The sequence below is a fragment of the Enoplosus armatus genome, chromosome 9, assembly GCF_043641665.1.
Source record: "Enoplosus armatus isolate fEnoArm2 chromosome 9, fEnoArm2.hap1, whole genome shotgun sequence".
NCBI lineage: Eukaryota > Metazoa > Chordata > Actinopteri > Centrarchiformes > Enoplosidae > Enoplosus > Enoplosus armatus.
Window position 1 is genome coordinate 2,259,204 of NC_092188.1, and position 19,452 is coordinate 2,278,655.

General features: G+C 43.5%; 1 protein-coding gene across 1 annotated transcript in view; it reads right to left on the reverse strand.

Annotated features, from left to right (window-relative positions):
• The window catches only part of bbs9 (Bardet-Biedl syndrome 9), a 138,164-nt gene that overhangs the window by 71,755 nt on the left and 46,957 nt on the right, over window positions 1-19,452 (reverse strand). Inside the window, exons 16-18 of the mRNA XM_070911756.1 lie at window positions 18,479-18,574; window positions 17,400-17,572; window positions 17,000-17,152 (exon numbers count right to left, since the gene is read on the reverse strand). Coding sequence (XP_070767857.1) covers window positions 17,000-17,152; window positions 17,400-17,572; window positions 18,479-18,574 — 422 coding nt within the window. The remainder of the gene's footprint in view (window positions 1-16,999; window positions 17,153-17,399; window positions 17,573-18,478; window positions 18,575-19,452) is intronic.

The following is a 19,452-nucleotide window of genomic DNA, read 5'->3' on the forward strand; positions in this document are numbered from 1 at the left end:
ACAGCTCACCTAACGTGGACAGTTAAATGTTCACTCAAGACACAGTATTTCTAGCTTTAAGATCTTTCAGCAATCCAAAGAAATTATTATTAATAGAGTTATTCTTCCGCAATAATCTGAACTTCAGTATTTTGCTCAAGTTGGGACTGAAGAGAGGCAGTTCACCCCCCCCCTCTCTCCCGCCTTTCCTGTCTCTCTCTGCAGTTGTCACAAAAAATGACAAAGTGCCGGAAAAGATATTAATATAACAGATAACTCATTACAGGAAACCATTGAAGTAAAGCTGCAGGTGAGGTTTTCTTAATGCAGCGTTTTCTGGGAGATGCAGGAAATTACAGATTGAAGAAGAATGAGGCAGGTTGAAGGAAAAGTGTGTACAGACCAGAAACACCTCATAAAGAGTCCCTGATAATCCCTATCGGGAATAGCTATTAAATTCCATAACCCTCCAGAAGTTCTTTGACCAGGGATGATGGATGTTGGCGATCCAGAAATGGATGCTTATTCTACCGTTTCACTCACTTCACGGTGATCCAGATGAGTGTGAGTGTGAGCTAAATGCCTTAAATGTAAAAATAAAAGAAGTGAGAAGATGTCTGGGGTTTCTTTGGTAAGAAAAATAAAGTCAAAGTCTCCTTTTTTTTAACCTCCTCCCCAATCAAGGCTGTCAGAGATGCTTTAAAAGGCCGTCGTTCAGCGGTACGGACGGCTGCTAAAACGCGGCGGCGTGATTTATGAGCTTGTCCCGCTCCGTCAAAGAGCCGGCTGAACTCTTGTGTTTTCTCTGGGACGGCGCGGCTGAGAGAGGGGAGGCCTTCTGCTTTTCTTTGACACGCGTGTTCACACGGTCGCGAACAAAGAGCTTTATTCTCCGCTGATAGGTCGTGTGTGAGAGACCCTCCCTCCAGACTCCCCTCCCTCACTCCATGATGAATATGTCTCTACTTTAGTTGTCAGAGTCTGAAATATGGGCAGATGAAAACACAAACACACCACTGGATGAAACCTCTGTACACTGGTACACAACACACAAAGATATGGCCTCAAAACTGCGACAAACAGACCAAGAACACAGAACACTGAGAAAACAGAGGATCAGTCAGGAGAAAATGAAATGATGGTAGTTAAGATTAGTTAAAGCCAAATAACTTTATTCTAAGTCTCAGGGAGATCCTCGAGTTCCCAAAGACCAAATACGAGTCTTGGGTTTGAATATTTTACTCAGAGTAAACGTCATATATCTTAAATCCAGAGCTGAGACAAGCTGAATTTCTATGAGAGTGTCAGACAGTGAAGAGCTGTAAGTCTTAAGAGGAATTACAAGCAGAAAACTGGATCTTAAGAGGTTTAATCACATACTTGTAGGTATTTATGCTGTTGGTCAGACAAAACACACTCACACACACAACACACACACGGTCTTAGGCCTCTCCTGCCTTCATGTATTAGCGCACACACCTAAAAGCACAAAAAATATTTTACCAAACCTTAAATCCACACACCCTCTCCATCTCTCTCTCTCACACACACACACACACACACACACACACTGACGCTGAGGTAGGTGGTTGCTGCAGTTTGCTGGGTGGTCCTGAGGGCCCGGAGGCCCCAGACAGAGCAGGGGACTAAATTACAGAGCGAGACCCACCGCAGTGACACCCAACCTGGGATTAACACCCAGGCTGAGTCCCAGGCCACTGGTAGCCCCGGGCTGTGGGATCTGACCTCGACAGGTTCAGAGGTGACCTCAAACACACACACACACAGTCGCTGGTTGAGTCCGGGCCCACCCAGGACTGAAATAATGAGGGGGTTTGGTCGGTCCAGCTGGATGGAGGAGAGAGGGGGATCTGGGTGGAGGCTGGACTGGAGAATTTGGCCCTGATCAGACAGAGTATCTTGTGTCCAGAAATATCCAGATTGTGTCTACGCATACATCTGAGGCGGATCACAGTCCACACCTGGCAGCACAGTTAGTCTCAACTGTGTCGCAAGAAGAACACGTGTCACTGAGTCAGATTTCAAAGTGTGACCGCATGTGAAAAAAATCAAATAAGATACTGTCGGCCTGCTGTGGTCATGGTGATCTGCATACGAAATAAAATGAGAAAGAAAGAGATGACAACTAATAATACTGAAACAACTGATCGAGTATTTTCTGACTATGATGTAAATTACTTCAACAAAATGTTCATTTATTCATCGCTGTTGTTGTATGTTTTCCCATTTTCATGCACTGCCACCTGTAAATCCACAGCAGTTCTCATGCAGAGACGTCAAAATGTTCTTCCTTCATGGTTTGTTGTGTTTGTTTTCTTTTACGCTCCAGTTTGGCTGAAAGAAGTTATCTGATGCAACAAATGTGTTTCAGTTGAAAAATACATTCTGTTACATTCCTGAAATATTCCCAGAGGATTCATCACATTTCACGACTTTCCCTGACTGGAACACACTGCTGAAAGCTGTAATTTGATCAATCCACTTAAGGCCCGTATTTCTACTTGAGTTTGTGATTTCCAACATTTCCCAGAATGCCTTTAGAAAACCCAGGACATGAACTTGTTGCAGTCAGGTCAGAGTTTAGAGAGACTGACAGTAAAGACAAAGTGGGATCAGCCATTTGTGGAAAAATGTTGATGTTTTATATCAGTGAAACATTTTCTGTTATCAAACCACACTGGAACAGCTGGAAACATCTGGACATTACATCACATCATCTGCATGTGGAGGTCAGACCAGGTGAAAGGAAACTTGGAGGTGGAGAAGGAGGATATAGGTCTCTGACACACACACACACACACACACACACACCTCATAAAGAGGGCTGATACAGCTGTTGGGAAGTGTGGTCAGGGTCAAAGTTCAAACAGATACATTGACACCACACACTCGTGCCCTAAAGCAAGGCACTTAAATCAATTCAGGCTGAAGAACGTGCACACACACACATGCACACACACACACACATCAGTCCTGACACAAACACACTCAGACAACCTCCCAAAGAGACTTTGCGTGCACACACACGACACACACTATTAGCGAGGGTGTATTAATAGCATGTGATGTGACTTAACCCAAGGGCCCGTTTCACCAGAACAGCTGCGAGTGCGGAGAGTGTGTGTGTGTGTGTGTGTGTGTTTGCTTTAAACCTTCCTCAAAAGCCAAAATATATATGAACTCTACTGGCCCGTCAAAGAGTTCAATGGTGCAAGAAAACACACCGACACGCCTGCCACACACACATTTTCTCACATATTGACTCTCGGCTGCTTGAGTGAAAACTCATTCTGTGTTCTCTGCACCGCAGTACACTGTGATGTGATTTAATCAAACATATCAAATATCATATCAAAAACATATTTGCAGCAAAATGAGACATCCAAATCTGTTGCTGACATGAATGAACAGAGTCTCAAGTCTTCATAAGCAAATTGTGAGTCAAGACACAAATATTTTTGGTCTCCGAGTGCTGACCCTTAAAATGACGTGTGTGCTAATATCGTAAATGAAATGCAGTTATATAGAACTTTTCCAGCCAACCCCGGGATTAATGGACGACCCTCCTGAGCCACATGTCTTTTACACAACTGAGTCCTTCCAAGATATATGTCTAACTAACGGTTATTTTCATTATCGACTCATCTCATGTGTCCTTTATGAATCAATTTGTTTCTAAAATGTCAGAAAACTGAAAAATGACTTTCCCGATGCCTTGAACATAATATACTTCACTGTTTGATATTGTATGACAGTTTATACTGAGATGTAATGTTGTTTCCAACTGAAACAGCTTATTGAACTACAGTGAATCTGCACTGATGCCATGAGGTCTTACTGCTGTCTACTGGCTCTTAAAGGTGATGTTTATATTTCACACCTGAGGAGAGCATGTGAGATTTCAGGTATCTTTTCTGCTGACATTAACGTTGAAGCGTATTGTGGGAAAACACTAGTTTTAGATTGGAATCATCTGAAATGTTAAACTAATCAGTAAATAAGTTCAAGTAACAACCGTTATTTTTCCTCAGCAGTCTGGAGGCAAACACTTCACACTTCAAACATGACGACGACACATGACACAACACAGCAAAGGACTTCAGGACTCGATGATTTGTAAATCGATTCATTTGCACACACACACAGTAACAGAAGACAGAAACACACACGGAGAAGATAACTCCTGTGTGATCATAAAAATATCCTCACGTTATTTTCAGACTTTTCTCTTCATATGTGCTGTATGTTGCCAATGTGTATGTGGTCTGTGGTGTGGTGTGTGAGCGTGCGGTGTGTGTGTGTGTGTGTGTGTGTGTGTGTGTGTGTGTGTGTGTGGACAGTGTTTAGTCTGAAGCCATATTTAGTCTCTCTGGTCCTAAGAGGAGGCCTATAATCACACAGAACCTTTCTCTCTACTCATTACACACACACACACACACACACACACACACACACACACACACACACACACACACACACACACACCGTGGCCTGTCATTAACAGTTCACACTAACCTCCCAGGCTGCACACGTGCACACACAACACACACATCAGGTTGTTTGCATGAATACACACATACTTTATGCACATATACACGTTCTGATGCACGTGCACGTTTGTGAAGATGAACATACGGACCATGTGTAAGAGAAGTAAGCACATGTGCACATGATCATGCACACACACTCACGCAGAGCCAGATGTGAGTCCAGCTGTGTGTCCGGCAGGCACACTCCTCTGGCTGTTGGGTCTCTGATATTATTTAAATCTGACTTCAAATTGAATGTGACACAAAACAAGAGCCCCAGAGACGTTTTCTTGATCAGGACTGAAAGCTAAATGACGGCTTCAGAGTGACGTTCACAGTCTCTCCATCCAGCTGCGTGTTTACAGTCCTGGAGAATATAAGACCCGCACAGATTCACAATCATAAACTCTAAATGAGCACACATTTATTTACGCTTTAATGGCCTTAGTTTGTCATCAGCATGTTGTTGTCTGCTGCCGCATTAGGAAACAATGGTGGGAGAAATTAGCCTAATAATAAGTATTGTCAAGACTGATGACTTCCTGTAAAGTCAAGCCGACGCTTGTGGTTTGAGATTTATCGTCATCATGAGGAAGCTACAGTCCTTTTGCTGGCTGCCGATAGGCTGCTGTTAGTCTTCGATAAAGTTAACTGAAGGATTAGCGCTTTGTTTCTCGAGTGGAAAACATCTGTTGCATATTGGTTGTTTCTGTAAAGCCGTTTTCAGGCTCTGCATGAGTCCACTTGTAATTAACTGAGATAAAACAATGTCAGATGACACGAGAGACATGATTTAGTTGACATTAATTAAAGCACTGAAGTGTTTAATGCTGTGTCTGGATGATGGCTGTGATATTACACCACAGGAACATCATAAATAATACAACCTAGATTTTACATGAGGAGTGAAGTGATACAACCGCCACAAAAACATCAGTTCAATTTCATGAAGATAAAAATGTCCACAAGTTATATAAGCCTGACTCTGCGGGTTCAGATCCTGACTCTGCGGGCTGCGATCCCAGACTTCTGCCTCCAGCAGAGATCCAACCGGATGTCCCTACATGGTTGTTTTGTTTTTTTTTGTTATGGCAGTGACCTATGAACTGAAGTTCACTAAAAATCTCTTTGGAAAAAAAGTGTCAGTTACAAGACTAAACTTTATGTAAAATTAAATGTAATTTTCCAAATTTGGTTAGCATGCCACAGCAAAATACCCAACAGGTGGCTGTGCACTGTTTTCATTACTGTCACTGCTTCACATGATCAAATATGACCGGATAGGATGGTGAGAAAGGTTGCTGTTCCCTGTGTGTGTGTGTGTGTGTGTGTGTGTGTGTGTGTGTGTGTGTGTGTGTGTGTGTGTGTGTGTAAATCGTGCATTGGCTGTTTGTGGTCAGAGACCAAAACAAGGCAGTCTAATCTTGGCAGACAAAACACAGAGAGATCCTGACTACAAATTAGCACCACACACAGACACACACACACACACACACACACACACACACACACACACACACACACACACACACATAATCCCTTGCTCACCTACACACACCTACACACAACCTGTGCACACACGGCATCCCTACGGTCCAACATTGAACCACACACTTGATGCAGTCCAGACCAGAGAGACCTGAGAAGCCAACACACACACACACACACACACACACAGAGCCAGGTCTGAGGTGATGGTTTTGGTTGTGGTCCCAGTGAAAACGACACTAATTTAGAGCTAAGGAGCTCTGGCAAGCTGAGTCAAAATTCCATAAGCTTACAACTGAAGAAGCAGAAAGCTAATCAAAAGCTAACAAAGCTAGTGTAAAGTAAATGAGGTCAATGCTAACACACTGCTAACAGCTCAGTCCACCTTCGCTTCGATCGCTCATCCGATCAAACACACTGGTGGCTTTGTGATGTTCTTTGAATTCCACACACACTTACTTACATACACACAACGCACACTTTCATAATCCTGACAAACACACACACACACACACACACTGCTGACAAACTCCAAAAACCACACTAAATAAGTCGTACCCACAAACACACCCTTGGCAGCAGTGTGTGTGTCTATGTGTGTGTGTGTGTGTGTGTGTGTGTGTTGGAGTGTGTGTACGTGTTACCCCCGCCATGTCTGTTTGCTTTTCTCTCAAAGGTCTCCTTTGAAGGACAGAGGAGGGAGAGAGAGAGAGAGAGAGAAAAATTAGGAGAACTCTGGGAATTCACTGCAACAAGATAAATATCCTCGGCTTGGCGTCGCGAGGCTGCCGCTCTCTCTCTGACACACACACACACACACACACACACACACACACACACACACACACACGCTGATTACAGAGTAAATATGTGTAATCTTATAAATCGGCCATTGTTTGTGAGGCGGAAGCAACAAACGCACACACACAACATGCAGAGACAGAGATGTTGACTTTGGAGAAAGTGAACTAGTGGAGGTGATCAGTCATGTAGGGTCTCACACACACACACACACACACACACACACACACACACACACACACACACACACACACACACACACACTTATAACTAACATACAGAATTAAATACATTTCTTGTATTTATTTGAACAAAATAAAAAATGTCAATGATTCAAATCATCAGTTGAGGAGCTCCAGATTCTCAAAGCATCCGACTCTTTCGTCGCTGCTTCAGCGTTCACACAGAAGACACTGCAGCAAGTTTTACAAACCTAATCTCGTCTTGATATTGAATCCCTGTCAACCCAACCTTATGGGTTTTGATAGCGGGTCAATTTTGAAAAATGGGGTTTTGTAAAGCTCAGGCAAGCATTCAGGTAACATTAGCAGGCTTTTCAAAATGATGAACATGCCTGGCAGCAAAACATTTCATCTGCAGCTGATTAACATCAAGTCTGTAATGGCTTCAGTGAAACTTTCGGCTGTTGTCTGGTTAATGTGCTCCTTGCTGGAACCTGTACTCAGCCAATCAAATGATTTGAAAGGATTCGGATTCGATAAAATGTGATCAAATCCCAAACCTGTTGAGGGATGTAGGGTGAAGGGTGATGGAGAGATTGCATTAGTGTAGGACGGCTTGCTGTAAATGTAGTGAAGACACACTTTAGATTTGACTTGTTCTGGTGCAGCCCTACATTTCACTGTATCTGCTGCTTGAAACAGAGACATAAACACACGTTTTCCAGCCTGGGCCCAAAATCCATTAGCCACAGCTCTGAATGCAGATCTGTATATATTGTTCCACCGTTTTATAGCTCGACGGACTGCCAACTCGTCCCATTGTGCATATGGTTTTCATACATGCAGACCACAAGACGCGCTCCATACGCAGCTATATTTACAGCTAATTAAATAATGGAATGACACGCACACAGGGATCATTGTTGAAATGGCATTTCTTTAACAAACAGGAATTTATTCATCAAAAATCAGATTTCCTCCATCATGTGGGCACAGTGTGTGTGTGTGTGTGTGTGTGTATTATGCTGGTGTGTAATCTTATTATTTGGAGTGTATCCTCTACAGACCTGCAGACAGACTCCTGCTGGTTGAGTGATTAGTCTGAGCTGACCTGGGACCAGACATTAAACACAATACAACACAATCAGTCTGATAACATTAACACAATTTACTTTGCTTCGATGGTTTGAACTTGACTGAACTTATCTTTTATTCCCTGTTGCAGCCTACTAGCAAACCTAATTTTACTTTATTTATTTTACTTTATTCCTTGTTGAATTTTAGTTTTCTGATTCAAAACTCCTCTTGTATTTTACTGTAATTCACTTTAACCTTTTCTAAATCGAATCATCTCCACTTAATCTGTTAGTTTACTTCACATTGGCCTTTTCCTTTCATTTCTACTTCACATTAACCCTTTAAACTTTAGTCTGCTGTTATAGTAACTTCTCTTTTACATTACTTGAGATGTTTTTGTACTCTTTCTTTAAGTATTTTTGGGCCATTTAAAGCTTATATTACAGACAGTGGAGACATGACAGGAAATGAGGGAGAGAGAGATGCAACAAATGTCCCCAGTCGGACACAAACCGGGAACGTTTGGGGGGACGTGGTTCATGGTCGCGTCTTCACCCCTAAACCATTCCATTACTATGTTTTTCTTACTCCCTAACATATTTTATTTTCACCTTTACTTTACACTGAAAAGCCTACTGCATCACCCCACCAGAGCACACAAACGGACGTTTTCGAGCACTCCTTCACTGTGGTCCTGTGGCTCATAACGTCATTGAAAGCATACAAGTTTACAGTCTGTGGTCGACATGGCCGACAGCATGAAACTCCACACATTGTCTCGAGAGCTGCAATGTTGATTTCATTTACTTTATGGCCAAACAACAGCTTCCCACGACCAAAGCAGAATGCAAACAGCACCCTGCTGCGGTTTTGTATGTTACAGTCAAAACTTCCGTGCCAGAAAATTGAGGCGAGGAGTTTTAAAACCACGACACAAGGTCAAAACTGACCTTTGACACCAAGCAGAATGAACTGGGATCAGGTCTCACCCGTGTTCTTTACCGAGGTGTTTCAGGGTGATGGAGGAGCCACAGATTTCCCAGGTCAGTGTCCACTATCAAAGAGGTGTAAAATCAGGCCTGTTGGCACTGAACTATCAGACTGTTTAATTAAAGCTGCAGGAAAAAAAGGCTCCATTCTATAATCTCTGCTTCTCTAATCTCCTCCCAGCGTGACAGCTTTCCAACATGGACGATTTATTAAATCTCTGCTTGGTGCCCAGCAACAGGACACAAAGAGAAATGATGTGGTAAGCATGGTGGGAAAGCTTTTCTTAATATATTCACTGGTCAAAACGTTGAACATTTTGGCAGGAAGACTGATAAGTGGAGCACAGCAGGACGGCACGGATGACCGTCTCTTCAGAATAAAAGAGGAGTTTTTATGAATTTTTCATTTACCTTAAAATTACTTTAACTGAAGATGGTCACTTCTTTTCTTTTCTTTTACTGATTCATACTGTTCTATTGTTCTTTTAATGATTTTCTTCACTTACTCCCTGTCTTTTATTTCCTTTGCTCTTTACTTTCACTCAATATTTTCTCATGTTACTCATTTTCATTCATACTCTATTTACCTCGACTTCATTTACCTTTATTGTGTTTTTAATTAGCTCCCTGTCCTGTGTCATCTGTATCCTCCTGTGCTTCATTTCTTTCACTGATAAATCTGCTTTTTCCCCATTTTTGTGTAGCTCTTTGTTTAATCTTTTATTTCCTATACGGCTTCTTCATGTCACTGATTTCCTTCCCCTTCTCTTTCGCCTGCTCTCTGTGGTGTGATGGAGAGATTGGATCACTCTGTCATTTGCAGGACAGACAGCAGACAGATGAAAGCAGATCAATAGGAAATAAAAACAGACAATAAAAGTCAGATTTGTTCTTTGATTCTTTCAGCTGTGGGATCAGAGGACAGGAAGGAAAGGAACGGAGGGAGGAGGAGATCATTTACGACACTCTCCCCCTCCATCCGACTGATTCAGATCTTTCTTTTCATGTTACTTCTATCTGTTGTTTTATCTACATTTCTTTTGTGTCTTTGTGTCTATCTTTTAATGTCTGTTTTTGCTTCACAATCACCTCTTTTTTGCATCAGAATCTCTTTGAATCACAGTTGAATCATATTTCTTTCTTGTGATGCAAAGAGAGACTGACCAATGTTTGCATCATCAGTACTGCGTCATAAAATACTGTAAAAACAGAGATGCAATATGTTTCCATCCCTCTCTTCCATATTTTGTTCCTCTTTGTTTTTGTATTTCCATCTCTTAACCGCTCTGTATTTCCATCTCTCTCCCATTTTTCAGTCATCTTCTCTCCTCTTCAACTCTCTCATTTCATCTCCTCATCTTTCTGCCTTTTCATGTCTTCACATTTGATATATCCAAAATTATCACTCTCTGTATTTCTATGTTTGTCTTGTCTTTGTTGCACTTTCCATCTGTCTATCTTTCTCTGGATTTCACCCTCTGATCCCCCCCTCAACAGTCTCGTACCCCTCCCACCCCCGACCACATCCATATGTTAATGATAAAGTCTCCTCCAGCTCAACCACATCTATGAGGACATCCTCTGGCAGGTCATCTATGTCTGTCTGATAAAGAACAGTACAGATGCTTCATCCTCAGTCTTCTCTTCCTCCCTCTGTGATTGTTTTCACACCACTTTCATACTACAGTTTATATGGATCCTCAGAAATCTGGTCTGACTCTACTGGAACCGATGTGGATTGTGTGTGTTATCCCGCCCGCAACCGCTGCGGCATTTAATGAGCCTGAACCTGATTAAAATCTGGGGAAGATAAATAGAATGAAACTTGACCTGATCAAGCCCAAGGGAGCTGAGAGAAATCAGAGCCAGACTCGGCCCGAACCCGTCTGGTGGTCAGGGTGGGGCTGATTCGGTTTGGGCTGAGAACCAAAGCTCTATCACAGAACAGTTATCTGATCCTACTGATATTACAAGGTTTCACAAAGCTGAATCTGAAACACTTAATGACCTCATGCTACCTGGAATTGAATGAAGGACCAACTTAAATCCAGAATAATGAAATAAAGCATTCAACGGCAGCTGATTTCCATTTGTTCATGAGTAACCAAAGTTGTGAAGGATAAAAAAGAAAAACATGAAATTCTATCACATTTGCAGATTGTTCTACTAACCTCACGGTGGTTAAATGAACGAGTGGAGAAACCCTGATTTACATGGTGCTGAATCTGACTTGTAATATCTGAATTTAAAACTTTTGTCCTCACCACAAGAACTACAGCAAACACCTGGCAACGGCCTCTGTGGGTTTGTGTGTGTGTGTGTGTGTGTGTTGGCTTTGCTGTGACTCCTCATCAGGGGATAAAAAGACAACATCCCTCACCCAGGAGACAGCCCACCCCCATCACACACACACACACACACACACACACACACACACACACACACACACACACAGACCACTGAGTGTCAGTCAGCTGAATGAAAGACAGCCATTCATTGATAAGACAGACAGTCACATAAACAGACCGTCTGAGGGAAAACAAACCAGACCACCGTCAACCCTCTGTGCTCCATTTAGCCTCAAGAGGGGTCTCAGTGTGTGTGTGTGTGTGTGTGTGTGTGTGTGTTAGTGAGAGATAAAGTACTGATGGGTGTAAATGTGTGTGTTCCTGCGGTGAAACATCTCCTGAGGGAAGTCAGAAAACTATTGAGAGAGAGAGAGAGCCGGAGAGAGAGGAAGTTCCTCGGCTGCTGTCGGTCCTTTAATCTGATACACAAACACACAGGGCACCTAAGAGCCTGCCATTCACACCAGACACACACACACACGTACACTCTCTCTTCATGAACACACACTCGTTAACGTGCAGTCACCTGAGACAAGAGTACATGCACAGACACAAGGCTGGTCATGGACGCAGGGTTGCACACGTCTGAGGACGGGACAGGGTGGACTGTTGGAAAACGTTCCAGCGCCGTACCCGAGTGTCTGTACCAAAACACCTAACTTTGAGGGATATAACAATGTGTCACTCTTCTATATTCAACTAAATGAGCTGTACAAGAGCTTTACCTTACTCTTAAAAGTATGATTTAGATGAGGAAATATCTGATTAAAGAAAAAGTAAACAGGCCCAAGAAGCTGACGAAGCATTCAGTCCTTTATAGATTTTGAGACTTGGTGCCAAAGACACATTTTGATCAGTACTCAAAAAGAACTAAACCAGGACCTGAGTTTTTACAGAGAAAATTACATATATTGCTCTTTTCAACCGCCGCTGTTTGTTTATTGGTGGAGTACCATTCTGCTGCCAATATTTGTGTTCTCTCTATATTTGGGTCTCTCCTCGGATCAGGTCTCTGCTTACAAAATACAACTGAAATATGATTTTACACATTAATACACACACACAGTCACGAATGTGGAAACACACAAATAGCCAAATGAAACACGAGTACTGGTACATATACAGTATATACAGGCTCGAAATGCACACTTCCTCATGCACTCTTAGATACACACACATAGACACAGGGAGGGAGAGGCCCGGCTAATGGCGGTGGTCCTACGCTCCACAGTGGGATCTGTGTTTAGCCATGTTTAGAGCTCCATTTGGGGCCAGATAAATCAAGCTGCTGTCTACCAGAAGCCTCCATTAGGGGCCCTGCGAGGCCCCTGGACGGCCTGTCAGTCACCCCGTCAGTCAGCGAGCCGCCCTCTTCCAGCGTTTGAACTCATAATTACAGGGAGACTCAGCTTGGCTCAGCTCGGCCCGGCTCCCTTACACCCCCCACGCCATCTCCCAGACATCAACGCTCGCTAGCCCAGCGCTAATGCTAATACTAACAAACGACGGACGTTTCACCTCCAGAGGAAACAGCGGCGGGGAAAATATTTATGGAAACTGAAAAGCCTCCCTCCCTTTGTTCTGCCCCCTTTGGCCTCTCCTCATCCATTTCCACAAACTCCTTTTAGGGCTTTTAGTTTTTACTCCTTTGATTGACAGTCCCGGTTTCCCCCTTGAACTTGAGAGGTTAGCAAAGTTAGTTAGCGGAGGAGCGCTAGCACCAGGCTAACCTCTGGCTGCCACAGATTAATCAAACACCAGTTAGAGGGGAGAGTGTAAAACACAGGGGCCACGATGACTGACGGCTTTTTAAGGAGTGAAGGGGGAGGGAGGTGGAGGAGAAACACACCTCCAATCAGGACAGAAGACAGAAATACTCACAGAGTAGCCATAGCTGGTTTGTCTTCTCGACCAGCCACTTTGACACGGAACAAACAATCATTCATGGGTCTTACTCTGTTCTGAAACTCATCAATCATGTTCGGCCGGTCAAACGGTTCAAACATGGCGTGTATTTTGGAATCCAGCCACTGTGGTCGGCAGATGAAAAAGTTTCCTGCGCTTTACACGTATACACACATAAAGTTGGTCACTGGCTCTCAGGAATTCATGAATAAAATATAGGCCCATAAAGGCAGCATGAACAATGGAAATATTATCCTCTGCTGCATAAATGCACAGCTGACCACGGAGTATTCTCACAGGGAGCTCGTTCCTCTTATCTCTGACGGCTCGTCGGTGATGGCCGGCCGCTGCATGTGGAGACACACACCGCTAACGAGGGGGAAATCCCCCCCATCACCCAAGATTGATGCAGAAAATTTACCCAGCAGACATTCCTCCGGGCCGAAATGAAAGAGGTGCCTGGTTCACCAGCATTCCTGATTGGCCACACATTCCTTTGCCATTCTCACAACAGTGTGATTGCTGGCATGGAGCCGCGGCTTCATGAGGTAAACACCCACAAAATATCTACTTCCTAAGTATTCCTCGGAGGTTTCACCTGCTGAAGGTTTTCGATCAGGAACTCAGCCATTAAAATGCCCGATAGTGTTCAGAAAAACTCCTACATCAAGCCTACTGAAGTGCCTCTGAGCAAGGTGTTAGACATGAAACTAAAAGTTGCATGTTTGTTGAAGGATTGTTAAATAATTTTTTTTTTTTTTTTTGCCATCTCCTTGTCAAAAGAAAGAAGACGGAAAAAAGAAATAAGGAAATACACTTGGAAATAAAAATGAATGACAAATAAAAAAAGAAGAGGAAAGGAAGGAAAAGGGAAGAAATCCACACAGACTAGAAAACTAGAAAAAAAAGGCCACCCAACTCCACTGTCTCTATTAAAAATGAGTTCTTGCAGAAGGCAAACTGCTGAGCATCAGCAGCATGACTCCTAATACTGACATGAATTATTAATTTTACGCATTCATCACTCTTCCGACCAGCCGTCGATAGCCTCCATTATGGCGAGTGTGTATACATTACAGAGTGTATAGTGTGTCAGAAACTTCCCGCATACGAGCCGCTGGATGGCGGGAAGAGGGGAAGACTTAGAGAGAGAGAGAGAGAGACGGAGAGAACGAACGGGTGATGGACAGGAGTGACAGCAGAAAGCATTAGCTTGAGGAGGCAGAGGCATGATATCACAGCTAGATATCAGACAGAGCGAAACAGCTCGAGGAGCGCAAGACAATGGCATTTTGACAGCTAATAAAAACTGTACATCGGGAGTCGAGAAAGAAGAGGTTACACAGAGTTACGCAGCTCGGTTCGGTCTGTTGCGGTCCTCGTCTGAACAGCTGTGCACTGAGCCCAGTAGGTTTCAGCTCATTTAGGACGCAGATAGAAACCAAACCAAAATACTTCAGGGATGAGGGTTTCCATTCATCAGTCATTGTCCGACATGGTCTCAAACGTTGCTCTGTGCATTCAGCATTCAAAGTAGGTAAGACCCGCCCTCTTGAGATTGACAACCAATCAAAAATGGCAAATGACAAACTGCGACTGTGATACCAGTAAAGCCTTTAGATGCAGGTGATGATCAGTTTATAGTGAGCACTGAAAACAACGACTAATGGTCGTATACGGCCACTGTGAATTCTTAATTATGATTTGCTGGAAAGTGTTATTTCCTTGTAATGGACAGTTTAACCAGACCTCTGACATAAGTGATGTTTAAAATTAGACGTGACTAACAGCAACAGTGAGTCTTCAGTGAACTTAAGAGCTTTGCATGTTTGCGCGTGCAGGATGAGCCTAACTCATACTGAAAACGGTCAACAGGTGTACACACACCGGTAGCTGCTTGTTATTTATGTTTTAGTTTTTCGGTTTCTTCTGTTGCCTTATTGTGTTGAGGAATTCTTCCCCAGATCACTGATCCAACTGGTGCCAAAATCACCAGGGACACGAGCAATTTTAAGGCATGTAAACAGCTGAGCAGGGCCAGTACAGGAGACAGATGCATGTCATTTCTGTAACGTAGCATTGTGTCTCTCTGCCTCCTTAGAGGACAGGTGAGACAGGCCACATTTAATAATAGATTGACAAAAAAAGCTCCATAAATTAGCATTTGTTTATGGGCCAGGTGGTTTCTATTTTCCCTTCAATAAGTCAACGCCGCTGCAGGATCTTCATACATATTATAATACGTTATTATTATCAAATCCAATTATAATCAACAGTTTCATCACAATGTATTCAAATGAGAATCAAGATGAAGTATGACAGCAAAAAGTGCTGCTTATTAGACAGTTAAGGCAGCAGACATAAAAGAGTGAGTACATTAACGTTTAAGGCAGACAAGTTAAGAACCAGCTCCCTGATAGCTTGTCCTGGCGACAACCGGCACAACCTGAGGTGAGCACTGTTTATTTGGGTTAGAACGGCATTAAGAACTTCAACAAGCTCATTCATTTCCACTCATTAAGCTCCAACCATGTCTCTGAACTCTGAAAGTGAGTGTGCATTGCATTAATGCATTGTTAGAGCACCGCGCTGCACAGAGAGAGAGTGGCTCTGATCACAGGGAGCCAAACAGTTACGTACTGACAGCTTCAACAGCTAATGAAGAGATGAAGTCACACGGCCTCGCTACGCTAACGAGAAGCTAATGGACGGTGGAGCTGATGAACGCCAAGAGGGCCTCTAGAGTAAACAGCAGGGGCAAGGAACCATCACTTTGTTACACACACACACACACACACACACACACACACACACACACACACACACACACACACACACACACACACACACACACACACACACACACTTTCACAGAGACACTATATGCAGTTCCACCCTCCCATACGTCAAACTTAAACAAAGGGCGAGACAAAAGCTTAACGGCTGCTTTGTTTTAAAATCAGCTTTAGACTGACCTCAACTACAGAACACACACACACACACACACACACAGTCTATGTAACAGAGAGGGAGTGTCTACACATGGGTGTGCGGGTACAAGTGTATCAGTAACAGGTTGTGTCTGTTTAAACTAATGTGACTGTGTGTGTGTGTGTGTTTGTGTGTCCAACTGGGTGTGAGCTCACAGCTAATCATCTAAAGAGAGGAAGTGCATAAATCAGCAGAATACAACTCTCACACTGTAAATCTACACTAACACGTCATCGCTGTGTGTGTGTGTGTGTGTGTGTGTGTGTGTGTGTGTGTGTTTGTGTGAGTTAATGAAAGACAGCAAAAGAGAGCGGGAGAGTGAGACTTACTCTCTGAGGTCAAACATTTAGTCAGACAACACGCAGTGGCAGCATACTAAGTCAGTTCCTCCTCCCCAGCAATGTCCTGCAGGGTTCCATGGGGGTTCCTGAGGTGTTATGAGGCCAGATGGGATTATTAGCCTCCTGCATGTTCTGACTCCTCTCAGAGAAACTCAGATCCTGAACCACCTCAACTGGCTCCTTTCAACAAAAGCGTTCTACTTCCAGAAACCACTCGGGGTCACATCAGACGAGCTGTTCCTTCCGATCACCCCAATCCAGGTCCTTCATTACCCATGTGATCACCCCAGTTTCTCAGCAGAACTATGTGTGTGTGTCTGTGTGTGTGTGTGTGTGTGTGTGTCTGACCTGGCTGTACGTGGCGTCCAGCAGTGTGTCCAGGTTCTGCAGGGGTGCCGGGGTTTTGTCTTTGAATCGAGTCAGCAGGCGGCGCTGGATGGCTCTGAATTGGACAGCTCGCTCTGAGAGCAGATCCTGGTACTGCTGAGCACTGACACGCAGCTAACACACACACACACACACACACACACCAACAGGGAGACAAGCAGACTTATTATTTGTCATTCTTAAGGTCAACTGAGGCATCAACTGTAAACAAACTGCCACAGATATATGAAAGGAGAGCTGACTGTATTTAATGTTAACTGCATGTTCATGGATTTGCAGTCATGTTTGCCGCCCAACATCAGCTTATCATGTCATCTGTGTGTGTGTGTGTGTGTGTGTGTGTGTGTGTGTGTGTGTGTACCTCGAAGTGGTGGTCTACAGACAGGAAGTACTCCTGCAGTGGGAGCGGCCCACTGAAGCTTTTCTTGAAGTCTTTGACTCCCAGTTTGGAGAAATGCCGGTCGAATCTCTGGACCAACGCCTTCACCACCAACCACATGTCCTCAAAACTGTCACTCTGAATACGGTAACGCTCTGACAAACAAAGAGACACACACACTTACACAGGGGCTGGGTGAGGTGAGGTGACAATAATACCTATGAATGTTAAAAAGCTGATGAGACAATGAAACAGTGCTAGAAGTTACAAGCGTATGAAGGTATGAAGGTTAAATATTCAACAGTTTTAGAGTCGTGAAAGTCAACGAAATGTATCAAGAGGTTCTGAAAGGTGTCAACAGGTGTACTGAAGATGTAGCATAAGGTCTTAAGACATGGTGAACAGTATCAAGAGGTTTGTTAAGGTCTGTCGAAGTGATGAGAGAAATAAGAGGCATAGAAAAGACCAACAGGTTTAAAGGAAGTATCAAAAGGCATCATTCATCACAAGGAATCGAATGCTGTCATACTTTGATGTTTACAAGATGTTTCTTCAGTAGTTACAAGTTGTTAATTATTAAGGCATTGTTAAGCGATGTATGGACTCGTGCCTTGGAAGAGCGTAGAAGTGTGCACGTGTTGTATTGTGAACACATCAGCTGCCAAGGTGTGTTCGGGGAGGGAGGCTGAGGGGAATCTTGTTAGAAAAATAAAAGGAGGGTAATGTAATGCATTACGTAACTTGTTTTGCACCATTTCCTCAATAAAAACCATGTATTACGGCATTGTTTAAGGTTTGAGAGGTACCGAAAGTTATCATATTTCAGGAATTTAAGAATCAGAGAGGAATCAAAAGCTAAAGACGAATCATAAGGGACTGAAATGTGTCAAAGAGGCAACAAGAGAGCGGTATAGATACCATTTGGAAGTACCATCTGGTAAAATGTTTAAAGGCCTGAACCAGCACTGTATTAGAGATCGATAATTCCCACATGTACATGTACAGCAGTTTTCAGTGTCTTATGACAGTCCTGCTCATCATGTAGTGCTGCTGAGACTCACGGGAGGTCTTGGAGGCCAGCACGGTAACCTTGGCTCCTGACAGGAACTGGAAAGCCAAACTATTCCCGTCCTTATCTTCTGATTTTGTTGAAAACTCTGCAGAGAGAGACAGAGACAGAAAGACAGACAGCAGCGTGATGAGACAGATAGGACAGCCTATCGCGATGCACGACGCCAACAAAGGTGAACAAGATACAGTCGCACTGTTCACAAAGACACACAATATGAGCAGGCATGAGCTTACACAAATCCCTCTTTACACAAGAAGCACACAGTCAGTATGAACGCTGAGTGTGTGTTTAGACGTCAGAGCTGCTGATTGTAGCTGATTGTCAGATAACTGAGAAACAGAACACAGATTCCCAGGGCTGAAACACACACACACACACACACACACACACACACACACACAGAATCACAAATAAATAAACATGCATAAACACACTGGTATAAATACACAACCACACACACAGATACATAACAGCTGATTACTCATATAAATGCATACACACGAACACCTACACATATCTCTCACTCCCTCTCCTAGCTTTCCGTTCATGCTCAGGTTATTAAGCTCTGTGTAACGCCCTCCGGTGGACACTTCACTGGGCCGCAAGCTCTTAAGCAACAATAGTTGTGCGACTATCCATCTCAGATGACCTGAACAGACCATCATAGAGCCAGTGAGAAAAAATCTGATTGTTTCATCACTGATATTATATCTGACTGATTGTGCAAAAGGATTGTATTCATATAGCACTTCTATCCAAAACACACTCACTATGACATTACATGATATGGATGGTGGCATTGCTGCACTGAATATGTGTAAATTAAACACTCTTGCACCCTGCCATGTATACAAAAAGGGGGTTTGGGGGTTCTCCAGTTAACCTCCTAATCACATGAAACCTGGAGGTCCACCTTCATCGACATGCTGGCCAGCACCGGCAGCAATAAAATGGCTCAGAGGT